The sequence below is a fragment of the Scyliorhinus torazame genome, chromosome 7 (genome assembly GCF_047496885.1).
Source record: "Scyliorhinus torazame isolate Kashiwa2021f chromosome 7, sScyTor2.1, whole genome shotgun sequence".
NCBI lineage: Eukaryota > Metazoa > Chordata > Chondrichthyes > Carcharhiniformes > Scyliorhinidae > Scyliorhinus > Scyliorhinus torazame.
This window is the reverse complement of record NC_092713.1, coordinates 187,824,007-187,842,337: the sequence shown is the minus strand read 5'-3', so window position 1 is coordinate 187,842,337 and position 18,331 is coordinate 187,824,007. Positions and strand designations below refer to the sequence as shown.

At 48.3% G+C, this 18,331-nt stretch overlaps 1 protein-coding gene across 3 annotated transcripts in view; it reads left to right on the top strand.

Moving 5' to 3' along the window:
• The window catches only part of LOC140426746 (serine/threonine-protein kinase 32A-like), a 550,050-nt gene that overhangs the window by 354,855 nt on the left and 176,864 nt on the right, over positions 1-18,331 (top strand). For all 3 annotated transcript variants that reach the window (XM_072511884.1, XM_072511881.1, XM_072511882.1), the window contains 2 exons: positions 7,340-7,443; positions 8,708-8,824. In XM_072511884.1, coding sequence (XP_072367985.1) covers positions 7,340-7,443; positions 8,708-8,824 — 221 coding nt within the window. The remainder of the gene's footprint in view (positions 1-7,339; positions 7,444-8,707; positions 8,825-18,331) is intronic.

The following is an 18,331-nucleotide window of genomic DNA, read 5'->3' as shown; positions in this document are numbered from 1 at the left end:
GGGCAAAGCGTACTGTGTCCCACTCACTAATTACATTTAAATGCATGCAATTGCCAATTTTACATGCTTCCGCCGGCGCGGGAGGCAAACCTCTTTATTGCACCAGCAAGGGAGCAATGCTGAATGCAAGACGAGCACCAACGTTTTGTCACAATAGTTGCTGTCTGTGCCCAGACATCCACTACTTCATGTTACTTCTCTTCTGATGGCTGACAGCTTTGATGCTCTGGATGCATGATTCAACTTTTCCATTGCTGTGAGGATTGCTTCCATTGTTGTATTGGTGACTGCTTCTGCTCTTCCCCAAACTACTGGGAAACTTTCAAATTGCCTCCTCCTGTTTTATCCAATGCTCCAATGGAACTCCTCATATTTAATTGTGCCAATTGTTCTTCTCTGTCTCTCTGCTCACATTCCCCTCAGTGCCATCTGTCTGCCTGCACACACTTCCTCAATGCTATCTGTCTGTCTGCTCACACTCCCCTCAGTGCTATCTGTCTGTCTGCTCACACTCCCTCAATGCTATGTGTCTGTCTGCTCACACTCCCTCAGTGCTATATGTCTGTCTGCTCACACTCCCTCAGTGCTATATGTCTGTCTGCTCACACTCCCTCAATGCTATCTGTCTGTCTGCTCACACTCCCTCAGTGCTATATGGCTGTCTGCTCACACTCCCTCAGTGCTATCTGTCTGTCTGCTCACACTTCCTCAATGCTATCTGTCTGTCTGCTCACACATCCTCAATGCTATCTGTCTGTCTGCTCACACTCCCCTCAGTGCTATCTGTCTGTCTGCTCACACTCCCTCAATGCTATCTGTCTGTCTGCTCACACTCCCCTCAGTGCTATCAGTCTGTCTGCTCACACTTCCTCAGTGCTATCTGTCTGTCTGTTCACACTTCCTCAGTGCTTTCTGTCTGTCTGCTCACACTCCCTCAATGCTATCTGTCTGTCTGCTCACACTCCCTCAGTGCTATCTCTCTGTATGCTCACACTCCCCTCAGTGCTATCTGTCTGTCTGCTCACACTCCCTCAATGCTATCTGTCTGTCTGCTCACACTCCCTCAAGGCTATCTGTCTGTCTGCTCACACTCCCCTCAGTGCTATCTGTCTGTCTGCTCACACTTCCTCAGTGCTATCTGTCTGTCTGTTCACACTCCCTCAGTGCTTTCTGTCTGCTCACACTCCCTCAATGCTATCTGTCTCTCTGCTCACACTCCCTCAGTGCTATCTGTCTGTCTGCTCACACTCCCTCAATGTTATCTGTCTGTCTGCTCACACGTCCCTCAGTGCTATCTGTCTGTTCACACTCCCTCAGTGCTATCTGTCTGTCTGCTCACACTCCCTCAGTGCTATCTGTCTGTCTGCTCACAGTCCCTCAGTGCTATCTGTCTGTCTGCTCACACTCCCTCAGTGCTATCTGTCTGTCTGCTCACACTCCCTCAATGTTATCTGTCTGTCTGCTCACACGTCCCTCAGTGCTATCTGTCTGTTCACACTCCCTCAGTGCTATCTGTCTGTCTGCTCACACTCCCTCAGTGCTATCTGTCTGTCTGCTCACAGTCCCTCAGTGCTATCTGTCTGTCTGCTCACACTCCCTCAGTGCTATCTGTCTGTCTGCTCACACTCCCCTCAGTGCTATCTGTCTGTCTGCTCACACTCCCTCAATGCTATGTGTCTGTCTGCTCACACTCCCTCAGTGCTATATGTCTGTCTGCTCACACTCCCTCAGTGCTATATGTCTGTCTGCTCACACTCCCTCAGTGCTATATGTCTGTCTGCTCACACTCCCGCAATGCTATCTGTCTGTCTGCTGACACTCCCTCAGTGCTATATGTCTGTCTGCTCACACTTCCTCAATGCTATCTGTCTGTCTGCTCACACTCCCCTCAGTGCTATCTGTCTGTCTGCTCACACTCCCTCAATGCTGTCTGTCTGTCTGCTCACACATCCTCAATGCTATCTGTCTGTCTGCTCACACTCCCCTCAGTGCTATCTGTCTGTCTGCTCACACTCCCTCAATGCTATCTGTCTGTCTGCTCACACTCCCCTCAGTGCTATCTGTCTGTCTGCTCACACTTCCTCAGTGCTATCTGTCTGTCTGTTCACACTTCCTCAGTGCTTTCTGTCTGTCTGCTCACACTCCCTCAATGCTATCTGTCTGTCTGCTCACACTCCCTCAGTGCTATCTGTCTGTATGCTCACACTCCCCTCAGTGCTATCTGTCTGTCTGCTCACACTCCCTCAATGCTATCTGTCTGTCTGCTCACACTCCCTCAAGGCTATCTGTCGGTCTGCTCACACTCCCCTCAGTGCTATCTGTCTGTCTGCTCACACTTCCTCAGTGCTATCTGTCTGTCTGTTCACACTCCCTCAGTGCTTTCTGTCTGCTCACACTCCCTCAATGCTATCTGTCTCGCTCACACTCCCTCAGTGCTATCTGTCTGTCTGCTCACACTCCCTCAATGTTATCTGTCTGTCTGCTCACACGTCCCTCAGTGCTGTCTGTCTGTTCACACTCCCTCAGTGCTATCTGTCTGTCTGCTCACACTCCCTCAGTGCTATCTGTCTGTCTGCTCATACTCCCTCAGTGCTATCTGTCTGTCTGCTCACACTCCCTCAGTCCTATCTGTCTGTCTGCTCACACTCCCTCAGTGCTATCTGTCTGTCCGCTCACACTCCCTCAGTTCTATCTGTCTGTCTGCTCACACGTCCCTCAGTTCTATCTGTCTGTTTGCTCACACTCCCTCAGTGCTACTGTGTGTCTGCTCACACTCCCTCAGTGCTATCTGTCTGTCTGCTCACACTCCCTCAGTGCTATCTGTCTGTCTGCTCACACTCCCTCAGTGCTATCTGTCTGTCTGCTCACACTCCCTCAGTGCTATCTCTCTGTCTGCTCACACTCCCTCAGTGCTATCTGTCTGTCTGCTCACACTCCCTCAGTGCTATCTGTCTGTCTGCTCACACTCCCTCAGTGCTACCTGTCTGTCTGCTCACACTCCCTCTGTGCTATCTGTCTGTCTGCTCACACTCCCTCAGTGCTATCTGTCCGTCTGCTCACACTTCCTCAGTGCTATTTGTCTGCTCACACTCCCTCGGTGCTATCTGTCCGCCTGCCCACACTCCCTCAGTGCTATCTGTCCGTCTGCTCACACTTCCTCAGTGCTATTTGTCTGCTCACACTCCCTCAGTGCTATCTGCCTGTCTGCTCACACTCTCTCAGTGCTATCTGTCTGTCTGCTCACACTCCCTCAGTGCTATCTGCCTGTCTGCTCACACTCCCTCAGTGCTATCTGTCTGTCTGCTCACACTCCCTCAGTGCTATCTGTCTGTCTGCTCACACTGCCTCAGTGCTATCTGTCTGTCTGCTCACACTTCCTCAATGCTATCTGACTGTCTGCTCACACTCCCTCAGTGCTATCTGTCTGTCTGCTCACACTTCCTCAATGCTATCTGTCTGTCTGCTCACACTCCCTCAGTGCTATCTGTCTGCTCACACTCCCTCAGTGCTTGCTGTCTGTCTGCTCACACTCCCTCAGTGCTATCTGTCTGCTCACACTCCCTCAGTGCTATCTGTCTGCTCACACTCCCTCGGTGCTATCTGTCTGTCTGCTCACACTCCCTCAGTGTTATCTGTCTGTCTGCTCACAAGTCCCTCAGTGCTATCTGTCTGCTCACACTTCCTCAATGCTATCTTTCTGCCTGCTCACACTTCCTCAGTGCTATCTGTCTGTCTGCTCACACTTCCCTCCGTGCTGTCTGTCTGTCTGCTCACACGTCCCCCAGTGCTATCTGTCTGTCTGCTCACACTCCCTCAGTGCTACCTGTCTGTCTGCTCACACTCCCTCAGTGCTATCTGTCTGTCTGCTCACACGTCCTCAGTGTTATCTGTCTGTCTGCTCACACGTCTTCAGTGTTATCTGTCTGTCTGCTCACACTGCCCTCAGTGCAATCTGTCTGTCTGCTCATACTCCCTCACTGCTATCTGTCTGCTCACGCTTCCCTCAGTGCTGTCTGTCTGTCTGCTCACACGTCCCCCAATGCTATCTGTCTGTCAGCTCACACTCCCTCAGTGCTATCTGTCTGTCTGCTCACACTTCCTCAGTGCTATCTGTCTGTCTGCTCACACTCCCTCAGTGCTATCTGTCTGTCTGCTCACACTCCCTCAGTGCTATCTGTCTGTCTGCTCACACTCCCTCAGTGCTATCTGTCTGTCCGCTCACACTCCCTCAATGCTATCTGTCTGTCTGCTCACACGTCCCTCAGTTCTATCTGTCTGTCTGCTCACACTCCCTCAGTGCTATCTGTCTATCTGCTCACACTCCCTCAGTGCTACTGTGTGTCCGCTCACACTCCCTCATGCTATCTGTCTGTCTGCTCACACTCCCTCAGTGCTATCTGTCTGTCTGCTCACACTTCCTCATTGCAATCTGTCTGTCTGTTCACACTCCCTCAGTGCTACATGTCTGTCTGCTCACACTTCCTCAATGCTATCTGTCTGTCTGCTCACACTCCCCTCAGTGCTATCTGTCTGTCTGCTCACACTCCCTCAATGCTATCTGTCTGTCTGCTCACACATCCTCAATGCTATCTGTCTGTCTGCTCACACTCCCCTCAGTGCTATCTGTCTGTCTGCTCACACTCCCTCAATGCTATCTGTCTGTCTGTTCACACTTCCTCGGTGCTTTCTGTCTGTCTGCTCACACTCCCTCAATGCTATCTGTCTGTCTGCTCACACTCCCCTCAGTGCTATCTGTCTGTCTGCTCACACTCCCTCAATGCTATCTGTCTGTCTGCTCACACTCCCTCAAGGCTATCTGTCTGTCTGCTCACACTCCCCTCAGTGCTATCTGTCTGTCTGCTCACACTTCCTCAGTGCTATCTGTCTGTCTGTTCACACTCCCTCAGTGCTTTCTGTCTGCTCACACTCCCTCAATGCTATCTGTCTCTCTGCTCACACTCCCTCAGTGCTATCTGTCTGTCTGCTCACACTCCCTCAATGTTATCTGTCTGTCTGCTCACACGTCCCTCAGTGCTATCTGTCTGTTCACACTCCCTCAGTGCTATCTGTCTGTCTGCTCACACTCCCTCAGTGCTATCTGTCTGTCTGCTCACAGTCCCTCAGTGCTATCTGTCTGTCTGCTCACACACCCTCAGTGCTATCTGTCTGTCTGCTCACACTCCCTCAGTGCTATCTCTCTGTCTGCTCACACTCCCTCAGTGCTATCTGTCTGTCTGCTCACACTCCCTCAGTGCTATCTGTCTGTCTGCTCACACTCCCTCAATGCTACCTGTCTGTCTGCTCACACTCCCTCTGTGCTATCTGTCTGTCTGCTCACACTCCCTCAGTGCTATCTGTCCGTCTGCTCACACTTCCTCAGTGCTATTTGTCTGCTCACACTCCCTCGGTGCTATCTGTCCGTCTGCTCACAGTCCCTCAGTGCTATCTGTCCGTCTGCTCACACTTCCTCAGTGCTATTTGTCTGCTCACACTTCCTCAATGCAATCTATCTGTCTGCTCACACTTCCTCAGTGTTATTTGTCTGCTCACACTCCCTCGGTGCTATCTGTCCGTCTGCTCACAGTCCCCTCAGTGCTATCTGTCTGTCTGCTCACACTCCCTCAATGCTATCTGTCTGTCTGCTCACACTCCCTCAAGGCTATCTGTCTGTCTGCTCACACTCCCCTCAGTGCTATCTGTCTGTCTGCTCACACTTCCTCAGTGCTATCTGTCTGTCTGTTCACACTCCCTCAGTGCTTTCTGTCTGCTCACACTCCCTCAATGCTATCTGTCTCTCTGCTCACACTCCCTCAGTGCTATCTGTCTGTCTGCTCACACTCCCTCAATGTTATCTGTCTGTCTGCTCACACGTCCCTCAGTGCTATCTGTCTGTTCACACTCTCTCAGTGCTATCTGTCTGTCTGCTCACACTCCCTCAATGCTATCTGTCTGTCTGCTCACAGTCCCTCAGTGCTATCTGTCTGTCTGCTCACAGTCCCTCAGTGCTATCTGTCTGTCTGCTCACACTCCCTCAGTGCTATCTGTCTGTCTGCTCACACTCCCTCAGTGCTATCTGTCTGTCTGCTCACACTCCCTCAGTGCTATCTCTCTGTCTGCTCACACTCCCTCAGTGCTATCTGTCTGTCTGCTCACACTCCCTCAGTGCTATCTGTCTGTCTGCTCACACTCCCTCAATGCTACCTGTCTGTCTGCTCACACTCCCTCTGTGCTATCTGTCTGTCTGCTCACACTCCCTCAGTGCTATCTGTCCGTCTGCTCACACTTCCTCAGTGCTATTTGTCTGCTTACACTCCCTCGGTGCTATCTGTCCGTCTGCTTACAGTCCCTCAGTGCTATCTGTCCGTCTGCTCACACTTCCTCAGTGCTATTTGTCTGCTCACACTCCCTCAATGCTATCTATCTGTCTGCTCACACTCCCTCAGTGCTATCTGTCTGTCTGCTCACACTCCCGCAGTGCTATCTGCCTGTCTGCTCACACTCCCTCAGTGCTATCTGTCTGTCTGCTCACACTGCCTCAGTGCTATCTGTCTGTCTGCTCACACTTCCTCAATGCTATCTGTCTGTCTGCTCACACTATCTCAGTGCTATCTGTCTGCTCACACTCCCTCAGTGCTATCTGTCTGTCTGCTCACACTCCCTCAAGGCTATCTGTCTGTCTGCTCACACTCCCTCAGTGCTATCTGTCTGTCTGCTCACACTCCCTCAGTGCTATCTGTCTGTCTGCTCACAGTCCCTCAGTGCTATCTGTCTCTCTGCTCACACTCCCTCAATGCTATCTGTCTGCTCACACTTTCTCAATGCTATCTGTCTGTCTGCTCACACTTCCTCAGTGCTATCTGTCTGTCTGCTCACACTCCCTCAGTGCTATCTATCTGTCTGCTCACACTCCCTCAGTGCTATCTGTCTGTCTGCTCACACTCCCTCAATGCTATCTGTCTGTCTGCTCACACTCCCTCAATGCTATCTGACTGTCTGACTGAAAGATCCTCAGATCTTTCCAGACAAGCTGAAGAAGCAATTATTATGGCTGGAAATGTAAAGAGTTTAAACTCTTCACGTTGCTCCTTTTGGCATTTTCCCTCTGAAAATAATTTCCAGTATGGGTGGAATTGTTATGGTGTAATCCCACACCCAATGGTGCATTACCCACTGAGCCACCACAAAGTCCCTCTTTACCATGTAGAGCCCTCCAATCGATTCCTTTATCTGAGATTTCCAGACATGGGTTGAAACCTGTGCCTAGTTCCTAACTGTGCTCATGAATAAGGAATATTAATTATCATGCAAACTGCAATATTAATTGTACATTTTTCCCCAGCTCCGGAAATATTTCATCCCTTTGTAAATGGGCGTACCGGCTATCTCTTTGCTGTGGACTGGTGGTCTCTAGGAATCACCGCCTATGAGCTCCTCAAAGGACAGGTACAGAGAGCTATCTATTACTCTCAGTGCACTCATACATACCATATTCAGCACAAACTAGCACCAAGTCTAAGGGTCTGATGACTTCATCATTTCTCATCCCTTGCTAATTTGCACCTCTTCCCTCCCAAGGCCTTGTTACCTTACTGGGTAAGGTTTTACGCTGCCAGTTACTCCTTGGTATCATAATTCATCAATGAGCTGTGGCTACAAGTGCTGTCAGGTTATTGGCTTCACAGTGTCATGAAGCACGCTGATGTTATCTGTGAGGGTATCCCAACTTGGAACACCAGTTCATGGGGGTGTATAGTTTTGTTTTGTTTTGGTGTGAGGAGACAAGTGAAACCCCAGTGACAATAACTATTCCAGTCATCGTGTAACAATTATTAAAGACTATTTATTAAAATAAAGAAAAGACAAATACATAAAAACAGGACTATTCTACTCATGCAATTATGATATATGAATTACTAAACACACACAGTTTGTGCAGAACCTATCCCTTGTTACCAAATATATCTACAATACCTGAACTCTGTAATGCTTACCCTGTTCCCCAATCAACATCCAAATTGAGTAACCAGCTATAGTTACCACACAGTACAGGGACAACAGTCAAATCTGGGAACAGTCTTTTCCTGGTTACAAAGGTTTTCTGCATAATAAGCTTATTTGGTGTAAACTTAGCCTTCAGGCTTGGTGGCTGGAAACTGGCCTGTCCACTTTCTGAGACTGCTAGATGGTAACTGCCTCTCTTTCCTCTGAGGGACTGGTCAATTATACCTTTGTTGTTCTTTGATTATGCCTTCTGTGTATTCAGCTGTCTGCCCCCATCAACCTTCTTGACTATACATTGACAAACATATATCTCAGGGACCTTCCCAATCATCTATAATCTGTTTCTTGTCCATAAACTATTCACACTTGATTATTATCCAAACTGCCATTCTAATCTCGTTACCAAGAGAGATCCAATGGTGCATTACCCATTGAGCCACCACAAAGTCCCTTGTTGCCATGTTAACGAAATGACAGAACCCTCTAATCGATTGCTTTATCAGAAATTTTTCTTTTTTATCTTTCTCGGATTGTTTCGGCTATGGAAGTGAAAGGAAAAGAAATTTTGAAATTCAAAATATAATGAAATAATTATATTGACTAAGTCACGATGTTGTTATTCAGACAGTGAAAGCAAACTCTTGCTCAGTAGTGAATCCTAAGATTCAGTGCTACATACATAGACGATGTTTGTGTCTTTTCACAGAGGCCATATGAAATTCGTTCCAGCACTTCGGTTAATGAAGCCCTTCACATATTCAATTCTGCCAGCATTAATTATTCCTCTGGTTGGTCCAGTGGATTGGTGTCACTGCTTCGGAAGGTAAGGCAAAATTCAGCAGCAAATGTAGGGTCGCCGACTCTAATTGGATGTGTTGTGATGAGTTTCAACACTTTCTCTCACCACCTTGCCTCCCTCCCGCTGATACACATGCCATTGGTACAGACTGTCAACCACACAGCCTTTTTGCTCTTCACCAATATTTTTACAACGAACAACCAAAAGTCTTCAAAGAAAATGGGGGAAAAGAACAAATTTTAATGTCCTTTGATTTTCCTCTCATTTGCTCACAGCAACTTTATGCGATTAGTTCCTGGAGATACCTTCTTTATTCTGTCAGGGGGCGTGGGTGTCACTGGGCCAGCATGTGTTGCCAATCCCTAATTGTCCTTGAGATGAGTGGCTTGCAAGGCCATTTCAGAGAGTGGTTAACATTGCTGTGGGTCTGGAGTCACATGTAGGCCAGACCAGGTAAGGATGGCAGATTTCCTTCCCTAAAGGGGCATTAATGAACCAGATGTGTTCTTACAACAATCGATTATAGAGACTTGCGGTGGCGACCATGGAGTGAACGGTCACACATCTAGCAGCTCCCGCTCTTAGTGGTTTTTTAATGGCTTTTAAACAGGATTTCTGTGGGAATTTTGCAACATAAGTGGATAACAGCGAGAGGAGAAGAAGAAATCAAAAGTTGGTTGGCAGTGAAGTGCAGAGTTGGGTGGATGCAATGGCAGAGAAGCAAAGTTCGACCACACCAGCTCAATGGACAATGGATCAGTGGGTTAAATACTTGGATGAGAAGTTCGCCCGGCATCGTAAGGAGTGTGCGGAGGACCTGACCCGGTGTGGTGGCCTCGATTAAGGAGGTGGTCGACTGGGTGGAGGAGAAAGTGACGACCCAGGGACAGACTATCCAAAGGTTGTAGGAGCTGGCGGGGGAACAAGAGAAGCAGTCCACTGCGATATCATTGGAAAGTAATATTTTACAGGATCGGCAGAAATGGTTGTTGGAGAAGGTGGAGGACCTGGAGAATCGTTCTCGCAGGCAGAATATCTGGATCGTCGGGCTGCCAGAGGGAAAGGAGGGATCGGATGCCGGTGCGTATGTGGGGAAGATGCGTTTGACAGGCCGTTAGAGGTGGACCGGGCTCACAGGGTGCCCAAGCGTAAGCCCCAGGGTCGTGAGCCCCCAAGGGCGATGGTGGTGAGGCTGCATCTGTTCCTGGCCAAGGAACACATTATGAAGTGGGCCAGGCAGACAAAGCGGTTCATGTGGGAAGAGGCAGAGGTCTGGGTAGGTCAAGACTTGTGAGCAAAACTCGCAAAGAGGAGGGCGAGTTTTAATAAGGTCAAGGCGGCCCTGTATGCGAAGGACATAAAATTCGGACTGCTCTACCCGGCCCGTCTTTGGGTGACCTACGAGAACCGGGAACTGTATTTTGGCTCACCAGAAGAAGTGGCGGCCTTCATGAAGGACAATAATTTAGCAGAGGCATAATGACTTTAAAATCTAGATGGTAGTGGGTTGAGTTAAAAATTTTGTGTTGCTTTATATTTATAGAATCTCAACCTTTCACTGTATCTTAAGTTGTATTGATCGGGAAAAGAAGAATGTCTCTGATTGATTTGATTTTGATTTGTTATATGTACCGAGATACAGGAAAAAAGTTTCTAAGTTGAGATGTTCTAGGGAACAAAAAGAAAAGTTTGAGTTTCTGCATGGAAAATCTTTTCTTCTCCTGTTTGATTTTTCTTCTCTTGTTTTTGGCTCTGTTTGAAGGTGATGGGACTGATAAAATGTTGTAAAGGGAGGAGGGATGGGCCTCTGCTCCCAGACCTTGGAGGATTGTTTGTTTGCTTTCTGTGTTTGATGTTATTGTTTTGAGAACTTATGTTAAGAGTGTGGGTAAGGGAATCCAGCAGGTTACATGGAATATTCGTGGACTGAATGGGCCGGTCAAAAGGGCCCGTGTGTTCATACGAACATAAGAACAAGGAGCAGGAGCAGGAATAGGCCATCTGGCCCCTCGAGCCTACTCCGCTATTCAATAAGATCATGACTGATCTTTTGTGAACTCAGCTCCACTTCCGGCCCGAACACCATAACCCTCAATCCCTTTATTCTTCAAAAAACTATCTATCTTTATCTTAAAAACATTTAATGAAGGAGCCTCAACTGCTTCACTGGGCAAGGGATTCCATAGACTCACAACCCTTTGGGTGAAGACGTTCCTCCTAAACTCAGTCCTAAATCTACTTCCCCTTATTTTGAGGCTATGCCCCCTAGTTCTGTTTTCACCCGCCAGTTCACACACTTGAGACAGCTAAAAGCGGACGTGGCCATTTTACAAGAGACACACTTGAAGTTGGGAGACCAGGTTAGACTGAAGAAGGGAAACTGGAGGGAATGGCGGTGATGTTGGTAAATATATATATGCCAACTGGGATGATGTCGCGTTTGTCAGGAAGGTGCTGGGAAAGATCCATGACCTTGACTTGCGCCTGTTGGTTATGGCGGGTGACTTCAACACAGTCCTGGATCTGAGACTGGACCGGCCGAGTGCTAGGTCAGGGAAAGTATCAGCAATGGTGAAAGAACAGCGGGGGTTTATGGAGCGCATGGGAGGGGTTGATCCGTGGAAATTCAGGAGGCCAAGGAACGAGGAATATTCATTCTACTCCCATGTACACAAGGTATACTCCAGGATAGATTTCCCGTACTGGATAAAACACTGTTAGCGGGGGTGGAGGGCACGGAGTACTCAACAATTGTGGTGTCAGGCCACGTGCCACATTGGATAGACCTATGGGTAAGCAAGGGAAAGTCCCAGAGCCCCCAGTGGAGATTAGATGCAGGGCTGTTAGCGGACGACGAGAGCTGTGAGCGAGTGAGAGAGGCCATTCGGGGGTATATAAAGAACAACGAAATGGGAGAGACCGCAGCTGGAGTGGTGTGGGAGGCATTGAAGGCGGTTATTAGAGGAGAATGTATTTCGATTCAGGCCCACAGGGAGAAGACCAAACAGGCGGAGCTGGACAGGTTGGTGGGAGAAATTTTACAAGTGGTCAGGAGACATGCGGAATCTCCGGATGAGGAGCTCCTGAAGGAGCGTCAGAGACTCCAAATAGAATTTGGGCTCCTTTCCACAGGGAAGGCGGAGGGACATCTGAGGAGGGTAAAGGGCAATATATGAATATGGGGAGAAAGCTAGCAGGATTTTGGCACACCAGCTGAGGAAGCAGGAGGCGGCAAGAGAAATAGGGAAAATAAAGGATATGAGGGGGAAGGTAGTGATGGACCCGGGGGCAGTTAATGATGTGTTCCATGAATTCTATAGTCGACTATATGAGTCGGAACCCCCGGTTGGTGAGGAGGGTATGAATCAATTCCTGGAGAGGCTAGCGTTCCCAAAGGTAGATGAGGAGCCGGTGGAAGTCCTGGGGGGCCCTATTGGTGATAGACGGATTGGGGGCGATGCAATCGGGTAAGGCCCCGGGATCTGACGGATTCCCAGTGGAATTTAAAAAAAAAGTTTCTGGGTTACTGGGGCCGCTTTTGGTTAAGGCTTTTAACGAGTCCAAGGAGCTGGGAGTGCTTCCCCCAACACTAGCACAGGCATCAATTTCTCTCATCCTGAAGCGAGACAAGGACCCGGAGAGCTATGGATTGTACAGGCCAATTTCCCTTTTGCATGTAGATACTAAATTACTGCCAAAGATCTTGGCCACTTGAATAGAGGATTGTGTCCCGGAGGTAATCGGGGAGGATCAGACGAGATTTGTGAAGGGCAGGCACCTGACGCCCAATATTAGATGGCTTCTTAATGCCAGCGGAGGGGCGCGAGGTTGAAGTGGTAGTAGCCTTGGACGCGGAGAAAGCTTTCGACCGGGTGGAGTGGAAGTATTTTAGGCAGGTTTGGTTTTGGGCAGGGATTTGTGGATTGGGCCCGGCTGTTATATCAGGCGCCGGTGGCGAATGGAAGAACAAACCGAGTCCGGTCAGAATGCTTCGGTCTCTGTAGGGGGATGAGGCAGAGTTGCCCGCTCTCCCCATTACTGTTTGCCCTGGCCATAGAGCCCTTAGCGATGGCCCTTAGTTCATCGAATGCCTGCCGGGGATAGTGAGGGGGGTGCGGGTGAAGCACAGGGCCTCTCTCTCTATGCGACTATTTGCTGCTCTATGTCACAGACCCGATTTTGGGGGGGGGGGGGGCCAAAATCATGGAGGTACTAGGAGAATTTGGCCGATTTTCAGGCTACAAGTTAAATATGGGAAAGAGCGAGAAGTTTGTGATCCAGGCAGGGGGGCAGGAAAAGAGACTGAAGGAGTTGCCGTTCAGAGTGGTTGAGAGGAGTTTTCGATATCTGGGGATTCACATGGCTAAGGATTGGGGGCAGCTTCACAAGTTAAATCTGGGCAAAACGGTCGATCAAATGAAAAGGAACTTCCGCAGATGGGACATGCTCCCGCTGACGCTGGCGGGGAGGGTCCAGACGGTAAAGATGACGACCCTTCCGAGACTGCTCTTTTTTCAATGTCTCCCGATTTTTGTCCCAAAGGCTTTTTTCAGGAAAATGAACGCGGCGATCTCGGGTTCTGAAATGAAATGAAATGAAAACCGCTTATTGTCACAAGTAGGCTTCAAATGAAGTTACTGTGAAAAGCCCCTAGTCGCCACATTCCGGCGCCTGTTCGGGTAGGCTGTTACGGGAATTGAACCGTGCTGCTGGCCTTCGTTGGTCTGCTTTCAAAGCCAGCGATTTAGCCCTGTGCTAAATGGTAAAACCCCGAGGGTGAAGAAGACACTCCTGGAACAGGGTCGCGGAGAGGGGGGCTTGGCCCTCCCGAGATTTATTAACTATTACTGGGCGGCCAACAAATCGATGTAAGGACGTGGGTAGTGGGGGAGGGGTCGGTTTGGGTGCGAGTGGAAGCAGCATCCTGCAAGGGTACAAGCTTGGAGGCTTTATTGACAGCGCCCCTGCCGTTCTCGCCAGCTCGGTACTCTCCAAACTTTGTGGTGGTGGCAGCCCTAAGGGTGTGGGGCAATGGAGGCAGCACATATAGATACATAGAAGATAGGAGCAGGAGGAGGCCTTTTGGCCCTTCGAGCCTGCTCCGCCATTCATCACGATCATGGCTGATCATCCAGCTCAATAGCCTAATCCTCCTTTCTCCCCATAGCCTTTGATCCCATTCTCCCCAAGTGCTATATACAGCCGCCTCTTGAATATATTCAAAGTTTTAGCATCAACTACTTCCTGTGGTAATGAATTCCACAGGCTCACCACTCTTCTCCTTATCTCTGTCCGAAATGGTTTACCCTGAATCCTCAGGCTGTGACCCCTGGTTCTGGACACACCCATCATTGGTAACATCTTCCCTACATCTACCCTGTCTAGTCCTGTTAGAATTTTATAAGTCTCTATGAGATCCTCCCTCATTCTTCTGAACTCCAGAGAGAACAATCCCAACCTAGTCAATCTCTCCTCATATGACAGTCCCGTCATCCCTGGAATCAGTCTGATAAACCATTGCTGCACTCCCTCGAGAGCAAGAACATCCTTCCTCAGAGAAGGAGACCAAAACTGCACGCAATACTCCAAGTATGGCCTCACCAAGGCCCTGTACAATTGCAGCAACATATCCCTGCTTCTATACTCGAAACCTCTTGCAATGAAGGCCAACATACCATTAGCCTTCTTTACCGCCTGCTGCACCTGCATGTTTACCTTCAGCGAATGGTGCACAAGGACATCCAGGTCCTGCTGCACACTCCCCTCTCCCAATTTACAACCATTCAGGTAGTAATCTGCTTTCCTGTTTTTGCTTCCAAAATGAATAGCCTCACACTTATCCAAATTATACTGCATCTGCCATTGGTTTGCCCACTCGCCCAACCTGTCCAGATCTTGCTTTAGGATTCCTGCATCCTCGTCACAATTCACCCTCCCACCTAATTTGGTATCATCTGCAAACTTTGAGATGTTACATTTTGTTCCCTCATCCAAATCATTAATAGATATTGTGAATAGCTGGTGTCCCAGCACCGATCCCTGTGGTAACACTGGTTACTGCCTGCTAATTTGAAAAGGACCCATTAATCCCTACTCTTTGTTTCCTCTCTGCCAACCAGTTTTCTATCCTCCTCGATACATTTCCCCCAATCCCATGCGCTTTAATTTTGCACAATAATCTCTTCTTTGTCAAACGCCTTCTGAAAGATCCTTGTCGACTGTACTGGTTACCTCTTCAAAGAATTCCAACAGATTTGTCAAGCATGATTTTCCCTTCATAAATCCATGCTGACTCTGACTGATCCTGCCACTGCTTTCTAAATGTTCCGCTATAAAGTCCTTGATAATGGATTCAAGCATTTTCCCCACGATCGATGTTAGGCTTATTGGTCTATAATTCCCTGCTTTCTCTCTACCTCCCTTTTTGAATATTGGAGTGACGTGAGCTACCCTCCAATCTGCAGGGACAGTTCCAGAGTCTATAGAATACCAGAAGATGACCACCAATGACTATTTCCACTCTGGGATGCAGATTCTCAGGCCCTGGGGATTTATCCACCTTCAATCCCATCAGTTTTCCCAGCACCATTTCTCTACTAATGTTGATCTATCTCAGTTCCTCCCTCTCACTAAACCTTTCATTCTCCAACATTTCTGGGATCTGATTTGTGTCCTCATTTGTGAAGACAGAACCAAAGTATGTATTTAATTGCTCAGCCATTTCTTTGTCCCTTATTATGCATTCCCTTGCTTCTGTCTGTAGTGGGCCTACATTTCTCTTTACCAATCTCTTTCTCTTCTGTAGAAACTCTTAGTGTCAGTCTTTATGTTCCCTGCAAGCTTCCTTTCGTACTGTACTTTCCCCTTCTTAATCAATCCCTTTGTCCATGGGACTGGAGGGGCGTCAGTGTGTCACCGATCTGTGACAACCACCAATTTGCCCCGGAGGGGCTGGATGGGGGCTTTAAGAGATGGCAGCGGACAGGGATTGAGAGATTTGGGGACCTATTCATCCAGGAGGGCTTTTCAACCTTGGATGCATTCAAGGAGGAGTTCAAGCTGCCGGGTGGGAACGGGTTTCGGTACCTTCAGGTGCAGGACTTTGTACGGGGGCAGGTTCCTGGTTTTCCTCGCCTCCCCCCGAGGGGATTACAGGACAAGGTGATGTCAAAAACAGGGGTTAGAGAGGGGAGGGTTTCGGAGATATACAAGGAGTTGATGGAGTGGGAAGGGGCCCCTATCAGGGAGGTGAAGAGGAAATGGGAAGAGAAACTGGGAGGAGACCTGGAAAGCTGGAAATTGAACTGTGGGGAAAAAGCCTTGAAGAGAGTCAATTCATCCTCGTCGTGTGCCAGACTTAGCCTGATCCAGTTCAAGGTGGTCCACAGGGCCCACATGACGGTAGCCCGGATGAGCAGGTTCTTTGAGGAGGTGGAGGATAGATGTGGGCGGTGTAGGGGTAGCCCGGAGAACCATGTACATATGTTCTGGGCATGTCCGAAGTTATGGGGATTCTGGCAGGGATTTGCGGATGTTATGTCAGAAGTCCTGGAAGGGAGGGTAACTCAGAGTCTGGAACTGGCAATATTTGGGGTATCGGAAGATCCGGAGCCAAGTGGGGGAGGGAGGCCAATATCCTGGCCGATGTCCTGGTCTTCTTCTCCCTGATGGCCCAGAGATGGATTTTGCTGGTATGGAGGGACTCGGAGCCCCTGAAGGCAGGAGTGTGGGTCAGCGACATGGCAGGGTTTCTCAGCCTGGAAAAAAATCAAGTTCGCTTCGAGAGGATCAATTCAGGGGTTCGCCCAGAGATGGCGGCTGTTCATCGATTTCTTCAAGGAAAACTGAACGTCAGCAGTAAGGGGGGAGGGGAAAAGAGGGGGGAGGAAAACAGGAGGCATGGCAATGTTAGATAAGGACAGGGAACTTGGTATACGGGTAATTAGGGAATAGGGCGGGGATAGTAGGGGACGTTTTTGTTTTTTTAGGTGTTTTGCGTGTGTCGGCCCACGCAGTCGTTTAAGAAATGTTAATGTGTTAAACTGTGAAAATTACAAATGCTTCAATAATATATTTTCTTTAAGAAAAAAAAAATCGATTATAGCTTCATGGCCTCCATTATGGAGGCTATATTCCAGATTTATTAACGGAATTCAAATTCCACTGGCTGCCCCAGAGCATTAGTCTAAGCTTCTGGGACATTATCACTATGCCATCATCTCCTCACTCCTTGAAGATTGACAGTAATGATTTTTATCAATGTCACAAGTAGGCTTACATTAACACTGCAATGAAGTTACTGGGAAAATCCCCTAATCGTCACACTACAGCACCTGTTCAGGTAACCTGAGGGAGAAGCAGAATGTTCAATTCACCAAACAAGCGCGTCTTTCGGGACTTGTGGGAGGAAACCGGAGCACCCGGAGGAAACCCACGCAGACACAGGGAGAATGTGCAGACTCCGCACAGACAGCGACCCAGCCAGGAATCGAACACCGGTCCCTGGTGTTGTGCAGCAACAGTGCTAACCACAGTGCTACCGTGCTGCCCATAAAGTCAAATTATATTCGTACAGTAGGAAAAGCTCAGAGGTCTGGTAACTCTGGATGAGGGAAGACTGCTGCTCCCTCTGGTGGGAGGTATGGACAACCACCACAATGAAGGTCTCCTTTATTTCAGCTAAGGGCAGTTCAATAGCCTTTCATTCTGATAGTTGCAGGATTTTCCTCTGATCTTTTTCTCTTGCCTTTGAATAGCTACCTTCGATGAATAAGAAGACAGTAAACTTCAAGATCATAATAATGTTGAATTATGTAGATTTCAGTCAAATTAAACTTGAAATAACATGGAGGGAGGGAATATGGAAGACTTGGGGGGAGGGAATATGGAAGACGTGGGGAGGGGGACAAGAGGAAGAGAAGCTGAATGTGATGAAGATTGTTTCATTCTTTGTTTCTTGGCAATGTTTTCCACTGCTCACTTCAAATGGTGCCATGTGATTTTTAACATCCAACTAATGAGGAAGACAAGGGGGGCATGACAGTTGTGCCTTTGTTCATTTCCCTGTTGAAGTTGAATACACAGAAAAAATAGTGGGCCAGATTTTGAAGTCAGCAACAAATACATGCGTTGACATTTAATGGGCTTCTTTCACTTAAAATTACTGTCAGCCAAACATTCAAACAGTGCAATGTCTTCTGCAAGGTATCTGAGGCCTGTGTGAACAAGAGCAAGCAACAGCGTATCTGCTTAACCAATCAAAATTAAAGAATTGTTAATGAGCAGTGCAGAGTTTAAAGCAACGAGTGTCAGCTAGTACATTGAATTGAATATCAAATCAGATTTGGACAGAAATGTAAAGAAAGGAAAATTTTAAAAAGCTGAATTAAGAGGGAGAGACAAAAGGGACTGAAAGAAAAGGTTTAAAAAATTATTTGAATCTTTTAGTATTTCCATCCGTAAAAGCTGAAGGAATGAAACTCAACTATTATTAAAGTTAATTTGCAGTACCAGAGTTTGTTTGATAGCAAT